Here is a 21,185-nt window from a genome sequence, read left to right on the forward strand (position 1 = left end):
CCCACAAAAATGAATGCAGGGTAGTAGGGGACCACCCATCGGGAACATGTCTTCATTCCCATGAGATCTTGAAACTTGGCAGATGTAAAGGCAGAACCATTGTCTGACTCTGACACAATTACATTTGACAGGCTCTCAATTTGAAATCAATGTTTGAACTGTTTAAAACGATTTCTAGCCCATATTTTCTGAGCTTCTTGTTCAGCCTTGGGAGGCAAGTGAGAGGAGCTCTTGTCCAGCTTTTGATCGTTTCAAATAATGATTTTATGTTCCAAAGTATTTCTTATTAAATGAGATCTACAGCAGCTGTAGTGATATCATATCATCATGAAATACAGTGGATGTTCAATCTTTTTCTGGGTATAGCTAAACAAATTAATGGAAACCAATGGGATGCTAATATTAGCAATATGCTGACATGACCTACTGAAACAGCTGATTCCATGGACTCCTTTTGAATAAAAAAAACCATTAAGAAATTGCTACAACAACCACGTTTCCATCCACAGTTTTTATGCGAGTGAAGTCATTTCGTATAAAAAAATCACAACAGCTGTGATGGAAACAGGAAGTTTTGGTGTAATTTTATAAATGCTGACAGATCATTTGTTTGTTCGACATGGTGGGATCTTTTTGTGTCTGTAAAATTAATTATGTGGAAAATGGTGGTAGAAACACTTTTATGTGCAAATATTGATATAAAAACAGTCATATGTAAATACATTTTGAGTCACACAATGATATGGTGTGTGGTCCTCACACTACTAGGGAAACCATGCAGTTTATTAGGCTACAGATTAAATAAGTTATGATGAACTTCACAGAGTGGTGAAAGTACACAGTGATGAGCTTAATCTCATCATGTAGACTAGCCAACCCGAACAGCATACCCGCACTGTATATACCAGCTGTTGGCTAGAGCGCAGGTGCCAAGACCAGAGTAGGCACATTTACTATTTAACGCAACTAAATTTGTGACAAACTATCGGTAGAGTTGAGAATGCAATGGAAACACATTGAACTTTAGATTTGAATTCTGTACATGAAAACTTAAGCGAAAAAGTACATTTTGTGTGCACTACCTCATCATCACACACTGATTTCTATCTGCAACAAGTCCGTTTGATGGAAACATACCACTGGTGGGAAAATGAACATGTTTTCTGTGTATTCTAGAATATTCACATGAAAATCTGTCACCAATGGGATGGAAACCTAGCTACTGTCAGGAAACTATTCCTGTTATAGTGTCATAAAACTATCCCTTTAAAACAGCATACTCATTTAAAATCAATGTTAATTTGTGATTTTTATACACATAGGCCTATAGTATACTAGTGCTATATTCAGACTGCTCAGACTACAGAGAATTGATTCACACTCCTGTCTGTCAGGCTGGTTCTTTAGCAGCCAGATGGTTCAATCCATATTTTCTGCTATATTTAGTTTGCCAGCCACTGTGGCTAATGAGCAGGTCACAAAATGACCTTCTGCAGTTAGAACTAACAACATTGCTATAGATAAAGCTATAGGCTAATTTAACCAAATTGTTTAACAGAATGACATTGGTTCTGGGTATTTTCCTCTCCTTTTAATTTGTGATTTTGGTAGTGGAAAAAAAGTTAAATGATTTCTGTAAGTTCTTTTGAGGTGGTGTACATCTGCTGCAAAGCTATTTTTACCTTCTTTAAATGTAGTCAGTCAATGGACCCTAGTAGATAATTTACAGTGTGTGTGTGTGTGTGTGTGTGTGTGTGTGTGTGTGTGTGTGTGTGTGTGTGTGTGTGTGTGTGTAAATGGGAAGCCATCATCAACTGTTGTTGGTGTATGGTTGTTGGTGTGAGGTTGGTCAAACTGTTCCTGGGTAGTACCATGAACTAACTAAGCATTGTCCCATCTTTAAAAAAAAAATTTGAATTCAGGGAATTGGTACGAATTCAGTGAAAATGTATTTTCCAATTACATTTGGTATGTGTGTCACGACTTCCGCCGAGGCTGTCCCCCTTCCTGGTTCGGGCAGGCTTCGGCGTTCGTCGTCACCGGAGTACTAGCTACTGCCGATCCCATTCTCATCACTCCACTTGTCATTTCGTGTCAATCACACACACCTGGTGCTCATTCCCCTAATTAGTATGTGTATAAGTGTTCCCTCTGTCCCCCTTGTCTTTGTGAGTAATTGTTTGTTGTGAGAGCGTGTAGCTCGGTTGAACTACTAGTCTTAGTGTTTATACCAAGGTGGATGTTTTCCCTTGTTAGTTTCGTTTTGACGCTTGGAGCGTTTGATTTATGTAAACGGAATAAACTCTGGACTTCGGTATTTTACCTCCTGCGCCTGACTCCTTCCTTCACACCTCGTCACAATGTGTTGGTTCTTTAATGTAATATTATTTTCTTCCGACAAGTACAGTATATATGATGTTACTTGAGCATTACTTTCATAATGAATGATGTATTTGTTTGTTACTAATTAACAAATAACATGTACACTGTAGCCCACTTAATTTTCTTTTGTTCCACATATCCAAACCACACATTGATTTACATATGCCAATTAATTATACAATGTCATGACAAAGAGATGTATATTTTTATTTGCACATTGATAAGCCCATTCTAAAAGATTAATAGGCAACATGTCGACAATTAAAGACAAAGATACTTTTGGATCTGATGACCAATATAAGCCAAAATATGCATTGAAGTTTCAATGTATTGCTCATATGTTTTCTCTCTTAGACATTTCAATAAAATGTCAGCCATGTGTGCTATCTATTTACATGTTATTCTCTGAATACACAATGCTAAACTAACCATCAGTATCATTACTCAGGCAAATGGAACAGAATTGATACAGGGCAGCACAGAACCCCAATTTGAAACCATCAGTTCGTCGTCGGTTGCACATAATCAATAATCATGATTTAGGCTTCAGCTCCGACCCCTATATCACAGATCAGGCAGTATGGTTAGAGGTGCCAGCAGTGGATCTTGTCGGGCCAGTGCTCTCTTGTCTTTCCAGGTTATTATGTGTCATCTAAAGGTCACTAGAGGTCATCAGACTCAGGGATGGGCATAGGTTCCAGAGGCACGGTGGGCAGGATCAGTGGGATGCCGTCGGATATCCATCCCTGGGCGACCCTGTTGAAGGTGGGCCGTTTCACCCCTGGGTCCTGGAGCTCAGAGTAGTTGGGGGGGTTCAGGTTGATCTCGGGGAGCTTGAAAGTGATCCCACTGCTCCGGGGGGCTTTGTCGAAACCACCAAACGGTGTGGCCACCCTGGAAATCAGATGTGGAGATACAAGCGTGAATGCAAATCAAAATGAAGATCTCTAAAGATGTGACGATTGTGCAGAAAATAGAAAGCTGGCTTGTTATGGAGTGTTATAGTAGTGCATCCATGTATCAGTGAATCTGAACTGTGTTATAAGAAAACCATTTAATTCCCTGGAAATGTTTGCAATATCAATGTCATTATAAGATATGTACTGAGGATTATGTCTACTGAGAGTACTATCCCGAACTTGAGATTTGCATACTTAACTCAAAATCTGCCATTGAGAGAAGTGCATGATTGTTGCAGTATGTTCAAGTAGCACGCAAATCTTTGGCTTAAACTTTGAGTTGTTGAATAGCAGTTGTCTGAAAACTCTCCTCAGAACAGCTGTTGTCACATTAGCCTCACCTGTTAAAGCTCTTGTAGTCAGGAGCCTCTGGTCTGGGCTCAGGGACAGGCATCCTGATATTGAGGGTCTCGGCCAGGTTGGGGTCGTTGATGATAGCCTGCTCCCAAGGGGAGTGGTAGGACTTGGGTATAGCTGTAGAGTTGAACGTCTCTGCAGGGACATCCTTCAAGGGGCCTCCATATCCTGAGACCCATACCAAGAAGATAGGATCATAAGACCAACAGTGCAGAGTATAGACACTCACTTATCCTATTAACACATTAGCAGATCTGTGGGGTTGGACTTAAGTGGGATAAATGATTACTGTCAATTTCTTGCTTGTCGTCCTTGCATAAGAAATATGAAAAAGTACTAGGGCATTGAGAATGTATTTTGTTGTGAGAGGTGAATTTGAAATAATGGTGTAACCCGTAGACCAGGGTTCCCCAACTGGCAGCCCACGGGCCGAATTTGGTGGGTGGTTTTATTTGGCCCCCCAATTCTTTTTTGTGTGCAATTTTCATTTTTGGACATGAAAGGCTGTAAAAACACCAGGAAATCAGCTCATGGTGTTCTTGGGGTCATAGGCAGCATTCCTCCTCCTCCAAACACGGCGAGTTGAGTTGATGCCAAAGAGCTCGATTTTGGTCTCATCTGACCACAACACTTTCACCCAGTTCTCCTCTGAATCATTCAGATGTTCATTGGCAAACTTCAGACGGGCATGTATATGTGCTTTCTTGAGCAGGGGGACCTTGCGGGCGCTGCAGGATTTCAGTCCTTCACGGCGTAGTGTGTTACCAATTGTTTTTTTGGTGACTATGGTCCCAGCTGCCTTGAGATCATTGACAAGATCCTCCCGTGTAGTTCTGGGCTGATTCCTCACTGTTCTCATAATCATTGCAACTCTACGAGGTGAGATCTTGCATGGAGCCCCAGGCCGAGGGAGATTGACAGTTATTTTGTGTTTCTTCCATTTGCGAATAATCGCACCAACTGTTGTCACCTTCTCACCAAGCTGCTTGGCGATGGTCTTGTAGCCCATTCCAGCCTTGTGTAGGTCTACAATCTTGTCCCTGACATCCTTGGAGAGCTCTTTGGTCTTGGCCATGGTGGAGAGTTTGGAATCTGATTGATTGATTGCTTCTGTGGACAGGTGTCTTTTATACAGGTAACAAACTGAGATTAGGAGCACTCCCTTTAAGAGTGTGCTCCTAATCTCAGCTCGTTACCTTTATAAAAGACACCTGGGAGCCAGAAATCTTTCTGATTGAGAGGGGGTCAAATACTTATTTCCCTCATTAAAATGCAAATTAATTTATAACATTTTTTACATACGTTTTTCTGGATTTTTTTGTTGTTATTCTGTCTCTCATTGTTCAAATAAACCTACCATTAAAATTACAGACTGATCATTTCTTTGTCAGTGGGCAAACGTACAAAATCAGCATGGGATCAAATACTTTTTTCCCTCACTGTATATGGAGGCTTAAATATCCTGATCTAGACTCAATCAAGCTAGTCGTCTTGACTTCTTTCTTATGTCATTCTCGTTGGCACCAAAAGTTTAAAAAGTGTTGATAGGGGGCAGAACCATCATATAATTGGCATATACATTACTCTTACTGAATTTCCACGTGGGCGAGGATATTGGAAATGTAATCAAAGCCTATTGGATGATAATTTATTTTTAACTAGGACAGAGGAATTTATAACAGATTTTTTCCGACATACAGTGGGGAAAAACAGTATTTAGTCAGCCACCAATTGTGCAAGTTCTCCCACTTAAATAGATGAGAGAGGCCTGTAATTCTCATCATAGGTACACGTCAACTATGACAGACAAATGGAGGAAAAAAAATCCAGAAAATCACATTGTAGGATTTTTAATGAATTTATTTGCAAATTATGGTGGAAAAAAAGTATTTGGTCACCTACAAACAAGCAAGATTTCTGGATTTCTGGCAAAAATGCCAGAACCACATGGGGGGACCTAGTGAATGACCTGCAGAGAGCTGGGACCAAAGTAACAAAGCCTACCATCAGTAACACACTACGCCGCCAGGGACTCAAATCCTGCAGTGCCAGATGTGTCCCCCTGCTTAAGCCAGTACATGTCCAGGCCCGTCTGAAGTTTGCTAGAGTGCATTTGGATGATCCAGAAGAGGATTGGGAGAATGTCATATGGTCAGATGAAACCAAAATATAACTCTTTGGTAAAAACTCAACTCATCGTGTTTGGAGGACAAAGAATGCTGAGTTGCATCCAAAGAACACCATACCTACTGTGAAGCATGGGGGTGGAAACATCATGCTTTGGGGCTGTTTTTCTGCAAAGGGACCAGGACGACTGATCCGTGTAAAGGAAAGACTGAATGGGGCCATGTATCGTGAGATTTTGAGTGAAAACCTCCTTCCATCAGCAAGGGCATTGAAGATGAAACGTGGCTGGGTCTTTCAGCATGACAATGATCCCAAACACACCGCCCGGGCAACGAAGGAGTGGCTTCGTAAGAAGCATTTCAAGGTCCTGGAGTGGCCTAGCCAGTCTCCAGATCTCAACCCCATAGAAAATCTTTGGAGGGAGTTGAAAGTCTGTGTTGCCCAGCGACAGCCCCAAAACATCACTGCTCTAGAGGAGATCTGCATGGAGGAATGGGCCAAAATACCAGCAACAGTGTGTGAAAACCTTGTGAAGACTTACAGAAAACGTTTGACCTGTGTCATTGCCAACAAAGGGTATATAACAAATTATTGAGAAACTTTTGTTATTGACCAAATACTTATTTTCCACCATAATTTGCAAATAAATTCATTAAAAATCCTACAATGTGATTTTCTGGAGAAAAAAAATCTCATTTCGTCTGTCATAGTTGTCGTGTACCTATGATGAAAATTACAGGCCTCTCTCATCTTTTTAAGTGGGAGAACTTGCACAATTGGTGGCTGACTAAATACTTTTTTTCCCCACTGTATTGGATCACAAAAAAATACAATTTTTACATTACCATGTAGTTTACCAATAAAATGGTCTGATGGTGATGTGGATATACTCGGAATACATATCCCAAAGGAAATAAATGATCTCACTCCAATACATTTTAATAGAAATTTAGCAAAAATAGATAAGATCTTGCTACCACCTGTCAATTTGTGGAAAAATCACCCTGATTAACTCTTTAGTATTATCCCATTTTACCTATTTGCTTATGGTCTTGCCTACGCCTAGTGAACAGTTTTTTAAATGATATGAGAAAAAAATATTGCATTTTATTTGGAACGGCAAGCCAGACACATTTAAACGGGCCTATTTATATAATGAATATGAATTCGGAGGACAGAAATTATTAAATATTAAAGCATTAGACCTATCACTAAAAGCTTCAGTCATACAAAAGTTATACTTAAATCCAAACTGGTTCTCTAGCAAATTAGTAAGATTGTCTCACCCAATGTTCAAGAATGGCCTTTTTCCCTTTATTCAGATTACAACCTCTCACTTTCAGTTATTTGAAAAGGAAATTATCTCCCAAATATCACTATTTCTAAAACAAGCCATAGAAAGTTGGTTGCAATTTCAATTTCATCCTCCAGAAACAACAGAACAAATAATGCAACAAATATTGTGGTTAAACTCAAATATACTAACTACATTTTTTTTGACAACATGTTTAAAAAAGGTATAATCTTCGTAAATTATATCATCGGTAGGACTGGTGGAGTTATGTCGCACATGCAGCTAACAAAAACATATGGAGATGTCTGTCGACCCAAAATTACAACCAAATAATTACAGCCTTACCGCAAAAATGGAAGAGGAAAGTGGAAGGGGGAGAAAGTAAGGAACTTGTCTGTCGGCCTTGCATTAAAGAACATAATTGGTTAAAGAAAACTGTGATAAATAAAAAAGTATACCAGTTTCATTTAAGGACCAAAGGATTGACAGCCATCCAATATAGATTGCAAAATAGCTGGGAAGAGATTTTTGACGTACCGATCCCATGGCATAGTGCTTATGAACTGATACGCATAACGACACCGGATTCAAAACTTAGAATCTTTCAATTTAAATTATTATATAAAATTCTTGCTACCAATAGAATGTTATTTATATGGGGGATACATTCTTCCCAGCTCTGCAGATTTTGCTGCGAAGAGACAGAATCATTAGATCATTTGTTTTGGTACTGTCCATTTGTAGCTTGTTTTTGGACACAGATCCAGGAATGGCTAAAGGATTGCAATATTTACTTGGAGCTAACCTTGCAGATAGCATTACTGGGTGATCTGAAAAGTCATAGTCAATCGATCAATAACATAATAATACTTTTAGCAAAAATGTTTATTTTCAATTTACAATCTGTAGAAACAATGAGAATAGAAAGGTTCAGAACTTTTGTAAAACATCACAGTACAGTTGAAAAATATATGGCAAATAGAAATCCTATATGGACGGTGTTCTCCCGAGTGGCGCAGTGGTCTAAGGCACTGCATCGCAGTGTTATCTGTGCCACTAGAGAGCCTGGTTCAAATCCAGGCTCTGTTTTGTCTATCATTATAATCTCAAGTCTTAAAATAGTGCACACCGTAAGTGTGTGTTCATCCTTGGTGTGAAAAGCAGGTTGGTCCAGTTGACATGGGTTGATACCATGCTTGGTCATATCAGATTCTACAAGAGTGTTCTGTTGGGATCCCCTGCTGACAATTTAACGGATAGCAAGGCACCGCAGGGAAAGGAAATGCTTCTCATGTATCCTGCTTAAAGGCCAGAGGTCTGCTGAGTCGCTATGGGGAATTAGACTGGTCCTTAGAGGTAACATGAGCATCTACATAGGGCCTTAAAAATGCATTCACAACCCATTCATAAGCAGTATAAGTTCTTAAATGCTAATGTCAACAACCACAAGTCATAGCGTACATATCAATTTGTAGTTGTTGACAAACGGTATGTATGACTGTGTTATGAAGTCCTTAAGTAGGTTCCCTTCAAGTGAAGCGTTACTCATGCATAACACTCCGTAATAATGACATAAAGATATTTCAATAAGGCCTTGTTATCCCCTTAAACCATATTATTCCGCCTTATAAGCATTCATATGTTTTGAAGATAACAGAATGTATGTATTGATGTGGTAGCTACATACCTGGTGCAATGCATTCTGGATTTGAAGGGTTTCCTATGGCGGGTGTGTTAGAAAGTGATCCCTCTTTGTTTTCGGCACTGTCTGCATAATCAGCTAGAAGATCCCTCTGGAAAAAAATAGAAAGTATTTTGTTATTAGCTAAGCTTTACCCTTTTGCGCAGTTCTGAACCCATCTAATTTATTTATTTGGGGATTAGCTGCAACAAATTGTTCACTTTCCGTAAATGAGCCCCACTGGGTAAATGGGTAGCTCGTTCACAGGTTTTACGAGCATGTTAGCTTAGTACACTTGGGCATAACGTCAAAGCAGGATCAGCTACCGCCAAAATGCCCATCAAAAGACTTGAAATAGCAACTAATTAATGTTTGTTTGCAATGTTAAGAATGTTTGTGCAATGTTGAGAACATAGCTCTTTATGTGCAATGTTGCTCAATTTGATGCTCAGTTTCCAAAAGTAAAAACAACAATTTGCAACCAGACCCCCCCCCCCCCCCATAGTTGATCACCATAGCAATCACCATAGCAGTTACTAAATATTTACATGTAACAAATCATTTTTGTCATTTAGCAGTGCTACAGTATACCCCCTGCATACTGGCATCTAACCAATCCTGAACATACAGTGCCTTGCAAAAGTATTCATCCCCCTTGGCGTTTTTCCTATTTAGTTGCATTGCAACCTGTAATTTAAATTGATTTTTATTTGGATTTCATGTAATGGACATACACAAAATAAACCAAATTGGTGAAGTGGACTGAAAAAAAAATTATGTTTTCAAAAACTTCTAAAAAATAAATAACGGAAAAGTGGTGCGTGCATACAGTGGGGAGAACAAGTATTTGATACACTGCCGATTTTGCAGGTTTTCCTACTTACAAAGCATGTAGAGGTCTGTAATTTTTATCATAGGTACACTTCAACTGTGAGAGATGGAATCTAAAACAAATATCCAGAAAATCACATTGTATGATTTTTAAGTAATTCATTTGCATTTTATTACATGACATAAGCATTTGATCACCTACCAACCAGTAAGAATTCCGGCTCTCTCAGACCTGTTAGTTTTTCTTTAAGAAGCCCTCCTGTTCTCCACTCATTACCTGTATTAACTGCACCTGTTTGAACTCGTTACCTGTATAAAAGAACCTGTCCACACACTCAATCAAACAGACTCCAACCTCTCCACAATGGCCAAGACCAGAGAGCTGTGTAAGGACATCAGGTAAAATTGTAGACCTGCACAAGGCTGGGATGGGCTACAGGACAATAGGCAAGCAGCTTGGTGAGAAGGCAACAACTGTTGGCGCAATTATTAGAAAATGGAAGAAGTTCAAGATGACGGTCAATCACCCTCGGTCTGGGGCTCCATGCAAGATCTCACCTCGTGGGGCATCAATGATCATGAGGAAGGTGAGGGATCAGCCCAGAACTACACGGCAGGACCTGGTCAATGACCTGAAGAGAGCTGGGACCACAGTCTCAAAGAAAACCATTAGTAACACACTACGCCGTCATGGATTAAAATCCTGCAGCGCACGCAAGGTCCCCCTGCTCAAGCCAGCGCATGTCCAGGCCCGTCTGAAGTTTGCCAATGACCATCTGGATGATCCAGAGGAGGAATGGGAGAAGGTCATGTGGTCTGATGAGACAAAAATATAGCTTTTTGGTCTAAACTCCACTCGCCGTGTTTGGAGGAAGAAGAAGGATGAGCACAACCCCAAGAACACCATCCCAACCGTGAAGCATGGAGGTGGAAACATCATTATTTTGGGATGCTTTTCTGCAAAGGGGACAGGACGACTGTACCGTATTGAGGGGAGGATGGATGGGGCCATGTATCGCGAGATCTTGGCCAACAACCTCCTTCCCTCAGTAAGAGCATTGAAGATGGGTCGTGGCTGGGTCTTCCAGCATGACAATGACCCGAAACACACAGCCAGGGCATCTAAGCAGTGGCTCCGTAAGAAGCATCTCAAGGTACTGGAGTGGCCTAGCCAGTCTCCAGACCTGAACCCAAAAGAAAATCTTTGGAGGGAGCTGAAAGTCTCTATTGCCCAGCGACAGCCCCGAAACCTGAAGGATCTGGAGAAGGTCTGTATGGAGGAGTGGGCCAAAATCCCTGCTGCAGTGTGTGCAAACCTGGTCAAAAACGTATGATCTCTGTAATTGCAAACAAAGGTTTCTGTACCAAATATGAAGTTATGCTTTTCTGATGTATCAAATACTTATGTCGTGCAATAAAATGCAAATTAATTACTTAAAAATCATACAATGTGATTTTCTGGATTTTTGTTTTAGATTATGTCTCTCACAGTTGAAGTGTACCTATGATAAAAATTACAGACCTCTACATGCTTTGTAAGTAGGAAAACCTGCAAAATCGGCAGTGTATCAAATACTTGTTCTCCCCACTGTATGTATTCACCCCCTTTGCTATGATGTCCCTAAATAAGATATGGTGCAACCAATTACCTTCAGAAGTCACATAAATAGCTAAATAATGTCCACCTGTGTGCAATCTAAGTGTCACATGATCTGTCACATTATCTCAGTATGTATACACCTGTTCTGAAAGGCCCCAGAGTCTGCAACACCACCAAACAAGGGGCACCACCAAGCAAGCGGCACCATGAAGACCAAGGAGCACTCCAAACAGGTCAGGGACAAAGTTGTGGAGAAGTACAGATCAGGGATGGGTTATTAAAATAAATCCTAAACTTTGAACATCCCACGGAGCACCATTAAATCCATTATTAAAAAATTGAAAGAATATGGCACCACAACAAACCTGCCAAGAGAGGGCCGCCCACCAAAACTCACGGACCAGGCAAGGAGGGCATTCATCAGAGAGGCAACAAAGAGACCAAAGATAACCCTGAAGGAGCTGAAAAGCTCCACAGCGGATATTGGAGTATCTGTCCATAGGACCACTTTAAGCCGTACACTCCACAGAGCTGGGCTTTACGGAAGAGTGGGCAGAAAAAAGCCATTGCTTAAAGAAAAAAATAAGCAAACACATTTGGTTTTCACCAATAGGCATGTGGGAGACTCCCCAAACATATGGAAGAAGGTACTCTGGTCAGATGAGACTAAAATTGAGATTTTTGGCCATCAAGGAAAACGTTATGTCTGGCGCAAACCCAACACCTCTCATCACCCCGGGATGTTTTTCATCATCAGGGACTGGGAAACTGGTCAGAATTGAAGGAATGATGGATGGCGCTAAATACAGGGAAATTCTTGAGGGAAACCTGTTTCAGTCTCCAGGGATTTGAGACTGGGACGGAGGTTCACCTTCCAGCAGGACAATGACCCTAAGCATACTGCTAAAGCAACGCTCGAGTGGTTTAAGGGGAAACATTTAAATGTCTTGGAATGGCCTAGTCAAAGCCCAGACCTCAATCCAATTGAGAATCTGTGGTATGACTTAAAGATTGCTGTATACCAGCGGAACCCATCCAACTTGAAGGAGCTGGAGCAGTTTTGCCTTGAAGAATGGGCAAAAATCCCAGTGGCTAGATGTGCCAAGCTTATAGAGACATACCCCAAGAGACTTGCAGCTGTAATTGCTGCAAAAGGTGGCTCTACAAAGTATTGACTTTGGGGGGGGGGGGGGGGGGGGGGGGGGAATAGTTATGCTTGCTCAATTTTTCAGTTTTTTTGTCTTATTTCTTGTTTGTTTCCAATAAAAAATATTTTACATCTTCAAAGTGGTAGGCATGTTGTGTAAATGAAATGATACAACATTTTAATTACAGGCTGTAAGGCAACAAAATAGGAAGTGCCTTAAGAAAGTTTTCATGTCCCTAGACTTATTCCACATTTTGTTGTGTTACAGCCTGACTCCAACATTGATTACATAGTTTTTTTTTCTCACCCATTTACACACAATACCCTATAATGACAAAGTGAAAATATGTTTGTAGAAGTTTTTGCACATTTATTGAAAACAAAATATAGAAATATCTCATTTACATAAGTATTCACACACTGAGTCAATACATGACAGAATCACCTTTGGCAGTGATTACAGCTGTGAGTCTTTCTTGGTAAGTCTCTAAGAGCTTTGCACACCTGGATTGTACAATATTTGCACATTATTCTTTAAAAAAGTATTCAAGCTCTGTCAAGTTGGTTGTTGATCTTTGCTAGACAGCCATTTTTAAGTCTTGTCATAGATTTTCAAGCTAATTTATGTCAAAACTGTAACTAGGCCACTCAGGAATATTCAATGTCGTCTTGGTAAGCAACTCCAGTGTATATTTGGTCTTATTTTTTAGCTTATTGTCCTGCTGAAATGTGAATTTGTCTCCCAGTGTCTGTTGGAAAGCAAAAGGAAGCAGGTTTTCCTCAATGATTTTTCCTGTGCTTAGCGCTATTCCGTTTATTTTTCTCCTAAAAAAACTCCCTAGTCATTGCCGATGACAAGAATACACATAACATGATGCAGCCACCACCATGTTTGAAAATATAAAGAGTGGTACTCCTTATGATGTGTTGTGTTAGATTTGCCCCAAACATAATGTTTTGTACATAAGTAAAACTCCAAGAAAATTGGCTACGAAATTAACTTTAAGTGCCTTATTGCAAACAGAATGTATGTTTTGTATTCTGTATAGGCCTCCTTCTTTTCATTCTGTCATTTAGGTTAGTATTGTGGAGTAACTACAATGTTGTTTATCCATCCATTCTCCTATCACAGCCTTTACACTCTGTAACTGTTTTATAGTCACCACTGGCTCATGGTGAAATCCCTGAGCAGTTTCCTTCCTCTCCGGCAACTGAGTTAGGAAGGACACCTGTATCTTTGTAGTGACTGGGTGTGTTGATACACCATCCAAAGTGTAATTAATAACTTCACCATGCTCAAAGGGATTCATTTTCTGCTTTTTTTAATTTTTACCCATCTACCAATGGTGCGAGACATTGGAAAACTTCCCTGGTCTTTGTGGTTGAATCTGTGATTGAAATTCACTGCTCGACTGAGGGACCTTACAGATAATTGTATGTGTGGGGTACAGAGATGAGGTAGTCATTCAAAAGTCATGTTAAACACTATTATTGCACACAGAGTGAGTCCATGCAACTTATTATGTGACTTGTTAAGCAACATGTTCCTCCTGAACTTATTTAGGCTTGCCATAATGAAGGGGTTGAATACTTATTGACTCAAGACTATTCAGCTTTTCATTTTTTATTAATTTGTAAACATTTCTAAAAACATCATTCCACTTTGACATTCTGGAATATTGTGTGTAGGCCAATGACAAAAAAATCTAAATTTAATCAATTTAAAATTCATGCTGTGTGAATACTTTCTGAAGTAACACACACACACACACACACACACACTAACTGCAAGCACTGATAAGCGACATAGAAACTCTTGAGCAAAGTGCTCCAGGGGCCTCTGGCCAGAGTAGGTGCAGGGAAAGGGCACCAGGCACATGTCTCTCCATATCTCCCGTGTGTTCTAACACTTTTGTCGAGGTGCACACATCAACAATGCAACCATTAGACACACAGAAACGTATTCAAATTCCGGTAATCTGATTGCAAGAAAGCACTTTTGGATCCAAGTAAACAATGAAACAATGTTACTGTACCGTAAACGAAATGATTCCCAAAGTTCAGAGATCCAATAATGTGATCCCAGGATTCTCAATAATGTGATCCATTGGACCCTCATCCCATAATGTCCAAGATATAATAATAACTGTGTCTGATATAATCAGGCCCGGCATTACGGGGTAGCAAAACCGGGCATGTGTAAATAGGATTTTGGTCATAAAGTCAGTCTCGTCCAAAACTGAGTTTTGTGAGACTGGTCATGACTGCATTACAACGTTGGGTTTGTTTCAATCCTGCCCACATGCCCACAGCTGGCAGCACAATGAATCATCAAGTCGGAGTGCAGCTGCACGTGACCCGATCGTGATGCCTGTGGTAAATATGGGTTGACTTTGGATATCCCTATGGATATTAGGGACTATCGGTACATTACACAATTTACATGGGACAATATGTTAAAATAGCTCCAAATTTAAATGACTTAAAAACCTCAGACCAATAATAATTGTAGAAATTCATATACAAATATTTAAATCATTTAATGAGAAAACTAAAAGGTGTGAAACATGAAAATATTTTCTAATTTACATTTATTGGCGGTCCCTAACTACCCCCCTAAATAGGCTATCCAAAGACAAACTAATTTTTCCACGGTTGCACACCAGCCGGCTGAAGCTAATTGGCTAAATAATTTGGCTTACTCTTCCCACCTACAAACACACACACGAGACACCAACATCAAACCACACCCCGAAACCAACTCACATTTTAATTCTGTCATGGCTATTAACATTTCTTAATGAACCAAATCTAAAACGAGGCAAAATCAGGAGGTGCAGTCGCCCTTTATTAAGATGTCTTCTTTTCGATTCTATATAGACATAAAAAAATCATGGGCTGTGTGTGACTGTATGTGAGGATTTGAAAAAGTTGCCTTTTTGTTATAAAAAAAACGTGCCATTGCACTCCATTCCGTGCCTCATGGTAAATTAGGCTGCACACTGTTTCTTAGTCTTCATTCACGATTTGACAAATTATACAATTCTCACCCATCAGACTATTCTCAATTTCATCTTGTCTTTACATCTACTACTTTATATGTGAAATTAGTTTTGATATGCTATGGTTTAGGTGTAGCCTATGGCTGCATTTCGGATACACTTGTATGTCGTAGTGGGACCAATATCTACCTTGTGTAATAAGGGCTATAAAGCAATATGAGTTGTGATGGATTTCGTCCTAGTGCAGGTCCTGGAGTTGAGTGTTAAGTCCAAAATCAAGCGGTCTTCTGAAACTCTACAAACATGACCCTGCCTGTCACAGCTCTTTTCTGCCCCAGCCTAACAGCGGTGGACAAGCGTCCTGCGACCCGTCAATCAAAGATGGCTGCAATATGTATCCACATATTGTTGGTCTTCGTGATAAGAGCGTCTAGATTACTAAATTACACAAATGTAAATGTAAAAGTCCTTACACTCAGCTGCACGTTTGCCTCATTTTGGATACTTTCAAACGTGTATTTCTCCGATCTTCGCTGGCGCATTTTGAAAAGACGAGAGCCTCTGTTGGATTGCAGTGACAGCTCCTCCAGCATGATGTCTTTGGGAGTGCTAACCTTTATCCCCAGGTCCATGGTGTCCCCTGGAAAAATAACCAAAACAAGTTTCAGTAGATGCCCATGACTGACTTTCCATTAAAGGTAGACTCAGCAATGTGACATCATCTAACACGGTAGGGCAACTTCCTGTTTACAGACATAAATAACAATATAATTTAAATCTGTCCAAAACTGCCACTATTGGGTATTCGCAATTTGTGCCCTCCTTTGAGATATGCCCATATTAGGATGAGCTAATAGTGCAGTATTGGATTTTGTTATCGAGCATTGTAAACAGGAGGTCTTCCAGCTGTAGAATGAATATGGTGAGTCTACTGCTCTAAACGTAAAGCAACTGTAACAAAAATGTAACCTTCAAGATTCCCTCAAGACTGTATTAGTATGTCTTAGTTGCACAAAATATATCGTCTCCCTAAAGATATACTGTCATATTTTTTCTGACACTCTCCCTAAGACATACATATTTTTAACCATTTATGATTACAGTGAGACCTTTATCAGAGGAGAAGGTAATTAACATTATTATTCTGATGTCATCTGAAGGGATAATATCAATGACATATTGTTACTTCAAAATGCTTTTCTGCTGACCAATTAGCATGCCTAAATCAAATGAATGTTGCTTCAAACTAAGCTGTATAGTAAACATCACAATATGATAAAAGGCTGCAATAGTTTAGTAATCATTTGGTTTCTCAATAATTCTACATTGTATGGTTATTAAACAAAATTGCGCGTTGAGTTGATTTAGGCATGCTCTTTGGACAATGCAACCACAGCCTAGTGAATTTCCATTGATTTGCACTCAACAGTGCTAATGCTACTTGCTATTTGCGAGTTCTAGAAAGTCTAGGTGAATTTTGATTGTACTCTTCAACGCCGATTGAGACAAATACAGTCTTACAATTGTATATGTATTTTTTTCTTATTGAATTCTATTTTTATTATGTTATTGTTCTTTTTACTTATTGAAGGCTGAACATGATGCTGCTTCAATGAGCTATACCCAGACAGAATGTACCTCAGCTGTCGAAAACCCTCACAGTCCCCTAAATCGCTACACACAGTTGTCCAACCCTGCCCTCCATAACTCCCCACCTCACCAGCCCCGAAATAGCAGTCTCAAAAGGACAACGACGGAAGGATTTCTCGCCATAGGTAGTAAAACATCCCCATTAGCTTATTTATGGCAAGCGCTAGAGAAATGGCCCTGACATGTCCAACTCGGATCAAAATGGCTGCCCTCCAGCAGAAGAAGTTTGATTCTCTTTGCTGTCGAGGCTGTCGTTGAGCCTGGTCCCAGATCATACCATTGGCACCGTGGACCTCTCGAGAAATAGCCGCTGCATGCATCTTCCTCTCTCCAGCTGGCATTGTACAGAATTGCGACATTGTGGCTTTGGGAAGGGTGGCACACAATTTGCCCCTGGGTACTGGAAACACATAAAGGACACAGGATGTACTCTCTGTTCTACCCCAGCGGAAAATGTTTTCAAATTGTGGTGTTGATATGAACTGAACATTAGAGAGCCAACATACTATACTGCTATAAATACTATAAGATTACTGTTAGTGAGGGTTTGTAGTAAAGGTTTAATGCTCACATGGCACATGCAATACTGGTTGACCTATCGGATAACTACTGCATGTTGTTTAGACCGCATTATGATATGCCATTAATGTCCTGTGAGAAAACGGTCATCAAATATTATGATGGCCTTTATGTCAGGTTAATGATAGCATTAGGTAAGAATTACGACATTTAATTCAAGGACAGGGTTTCTGTCAACCCCAAACCAAAACATTACATCTAACTCATATAACTCAGATTGGCAGGTGTCATTTATTGTTTGCGCTTGAAGAGCAAAGTCAACACTTACTTTAAAATAACCTTGATGCGCATTAAGGTGTCACATGGCATTCAGCGTTGTGAATCATCAGTGTTGGGGTCAGGGGGTGAACATTGTGTTCCAGGGTAGTATGTGACACTGGAAACCCTTAACGTGATCTTTACAAAATAAATATTTTTTCTTCGGCACAATGGCATTTGGAGAAAAAAAACTATTTCTGTGAGAAATATAAGTTACCCTAAATCTAATTGCTGCAGTGCTAACATAAAATCCACTTTTAACTGTAAGTAATTTTTGGAAGTTTTATTGAATTTGAAGTTACTGTGCTAAAATTTGGATTTTTTTCTTCTCAACCAAATGAAACAAAACAACAATGCCCTTTGTATTCACGTCACAAGTTTCACTACAGCTCTCAGTGTTACCCCAACATGTTCATGTCCTCTCCTATTTGCATTATCCATGTTTCAGACATGTTGTACAAAATGTTCACTCTCAATGTTATGACTAAAATGTACATAATGATATAGTGCTTTCATTGTTTACAATTAAAAGTAACGTATCGAACATGAGAAATATAATGAGAACATGAGAGATGTTATTGAACACAATGTTCATAATCAGCTCTTAATAAAACATAAAAAATATAATTATTATTTCAGAGTGATTATGGTAGAACCTAACAATTGTATTTCGTTTTGTAGCTTCTTGTTTTGTTTTCACAAAATAATAAAGAAGTTTGTTAGTAAGGGATGTGAGATATTGATTAATACAAAGGTTATATGACTGAATATGTCAGAAAGTAGCATAATCAGAGTTAGTCGTTGTGAATGGTCAAAGCACAAGACATTGACACTATTATTTTGCCATACCTCGGAATCACAACTGCACACCTTGATGGGACTAGTCCATACCTGTGTGTGTGTCCTGTCTGTCTTGTCTTTTAAACAACCTGTATCCTTGACTGGGAGGAAAGGAGGCTCAGGGGTCGAACTAGGTAGTTTCGATCCACCCTGATCTTCACACTCCCGGTCACTGAAGCCAAACTGTTGGGGGGGGGTGTCTCTGTGTCTGTTGTCAATGGAATGTGGCTTACATCAATAGGCTAAATTTAGCAGGCCAAACACTCAAAACCACTCACAAACGCAATGGGGACGTGGGGAGGCTATCAGAGAGAGGGAGAGGATGGGGCACCCGACCTGTGCCACCGGGCCCACACTGAGGGAGGGCACTCCCCTCATGGGCACTTGTGTTTCCTGGAGCCTAGGAATGTCTAGGGAAGACATGACTCTGGAAGTGGTGTTGGAGGGCCAGTAGGAGGCACTCTTTCCTCTGGCCAAAAAAACAACAAGGGTTTTGCCACCAAGTACTAAGTCATGTTTTGCAGAGGGGTCAAATACTTATTTCCCTCATTAAAATGCAAATCAATTTATAACATTTTTGACATGCGTTTTTCTGGATTCTTTTGTTGTTATTCTGTCTCTCACTGTTCAAATAAACCTACCATAAAAATGATAGACTGATCATTTCTTTGTCAGTGGGCAAATGTTCAAAATCAGCAGGGGATCAAATACCTTTTTCCCTCACTGTATACATATATATATCCCAATGCCATAGGGCAGTGATTGGGGACATAGGGTGCCGTCTTTCAGGTTGGGACGTTAAACGGGGGCCCTGACTCTCTGTGGTCACTAAAGATCCCATGGCACTTATCGTAAGAGTAGAGGTGTTAACCCTGGTGTCCTGGCTAAATTCCCAATCTGGCCCTCATACCATCATGGCCACCTCATCACCCCCAGCTTCCAACTGGCTCATTTATCCCCCCTCTCCCCTGTAATTATTCCCCAGGTCATTGGTGTAAATGAGAATATGTTCTTAGTCAACTTACCTGGTAAAATAAGGGTTAAATTAAATGTAATAAAGACTAGGATATACCCACTTAGCCATGTTGATATAAACACAGCCCATCCCTTTAAGGAGGAAGTTTGGGAGCATGGGCAGCATGGGAACATCCTCCCCTTTATCAATGTTATGTTATGTTATCCGTCATTACTGGCAGTGGGTAATGCTGTAAATCCCTGTATTTACAGTGTGTAGAGTACATTTTAGGACACCCTCAGTGGGGGCAGCTCGTACAGTGAGGCTGGTGGACAGTTCAAAGGGGATCTAAGCTGGTGAGGGGCTTACACTCTTTTTACTGTGTCTAATAGAATATCAAGGTCACCCACCCGGCAGCCCAAACCAACTTTCTCTCTTATTGCGTAACACATCCAGCTATAAGGTGACAGTTGTCGAAAACCATTAGCAACTTGTCTTTTTAAAAGTTAATAAAAACATTTCTGGATAGGTATAACATGACAATATGTATATAATTTATAATACAATCAAGAACAACTAAATACATTTTTTTTTTCAAGTTGTCTTTTAATTGGCATATCCCCAATGTCTTTTCACGATATATCACATCAATACTGTGGTGACCGGTCATTCAGGGCAGGTGGGGCAGAGCCTGTTTAGCCCAAAAAAAGAATTGATAAAAAACTGTACTTATTTTTTCCTGTGTAACATATCACTTTACAAACAATGTAAAAAATGTATCATTGAGTTAATAAAGCTGTATACAAACATGGTCTATTTTTTGCTTGTTGAGTAAGGCAGCTCGAAAATGCAGGTGTTTCAGCCTAGCTCAGTGGTGGAGGGGCAGCCAGCGGAAAATATATGGAGCGTAGGGGTTGGTAATGTTCTCTAGTTACGCCGTGATTGGCTCAGTGTTTTTTCACTCATGGGGACACTACATCACCGCAAAATCTATGGGGGTTAAGGGTCTCTTTTCCAAGCTTAAAAGGATAAACATTCAACACCATGGGCCAGAAAAGGTTGAATACATTGGCTATGCTGTCAATCCAGCATGACATTTGCCGCATTCAAAACAACTGGAAACTCGGAACTGGGAAATCTCAGACTTCAGTGAGTTCAAGATAGTGATGTTCTGTGTGTAATAAAGCCCTTTTGTGGGGAAAAAATCATTCTGATTGGCTGGGCCTGGCTCCCGAGTGGGTCGGCCTGGCTCCCAAGTGGGTGGGCCTATGACCTCCCATGCCCACCCATGGCTGCGCCCCTGCCCAGTCATTTGAAATCCATAGATTAGGGCCTAATTAATTAATTTAAATTGACAAATGTCCTTATATGAACTGTGACTCAGCAAAATCTTTGAAATTGATGTATTTTACATTTATATTTTTGTTCAGTATAGATTTAAATGATTGGGGTGTCATGTGGCTCTCTTCATACCTAAAAAATGTATGGCAATGAGACAAGTCTTAAGTATAGTGAGAAAATGA

At 40.1% G+C, this 21,185-nt stretch overlaps 1 protein-coding gene across 1 annotated transcript; it reads right to left on the reverse strand.

Moving 5' to 3' along the window:
• Positions 1 to 2,568: 2,568 nt before the first annotated feature.
• On the reverse strand, positions 2,569 to 17,331 carry myoz2b (myozenin 2b). The gene is made up of 5 exons (XM_084154967.1): positions 17,308 to 17,331; positions 15,854 to 16,020; positions 8,807 to 8,912; positions 3,683 to 3,866; positions 2,569 to 3,276 (listed from the first exon to the last, which is right to left on the reverse strand). The coding sequence occupies exons 2-5, from the start codon at positions 16,010 to 16,012 to the stop codon at positions 3,045 to 3,047; spliced, it is 681 nt and encodes a 226-aa protein (XP_084011093.1). The 5' UTR covers positions 16,013 to 16,020; positions 17,308 to 17,331; the 3' UTR covers positions 2,569 to 3,044.
• Positions 17,332 to 21,185: the final 3,854 nt, after the last annotated feature.

The sequence above is a fragment of the Coregonus lavaretus genome (genome assembly GCF_964263955.1).
Source record: "Coregonus lavaretus genome assembly, chromosome: 38".
NCBI lineage: Eukaryota > Metazoa > Chordata > Actinopteri > Salmoniformes > Salmonidae > Coregonus > Coregonus lavaretus.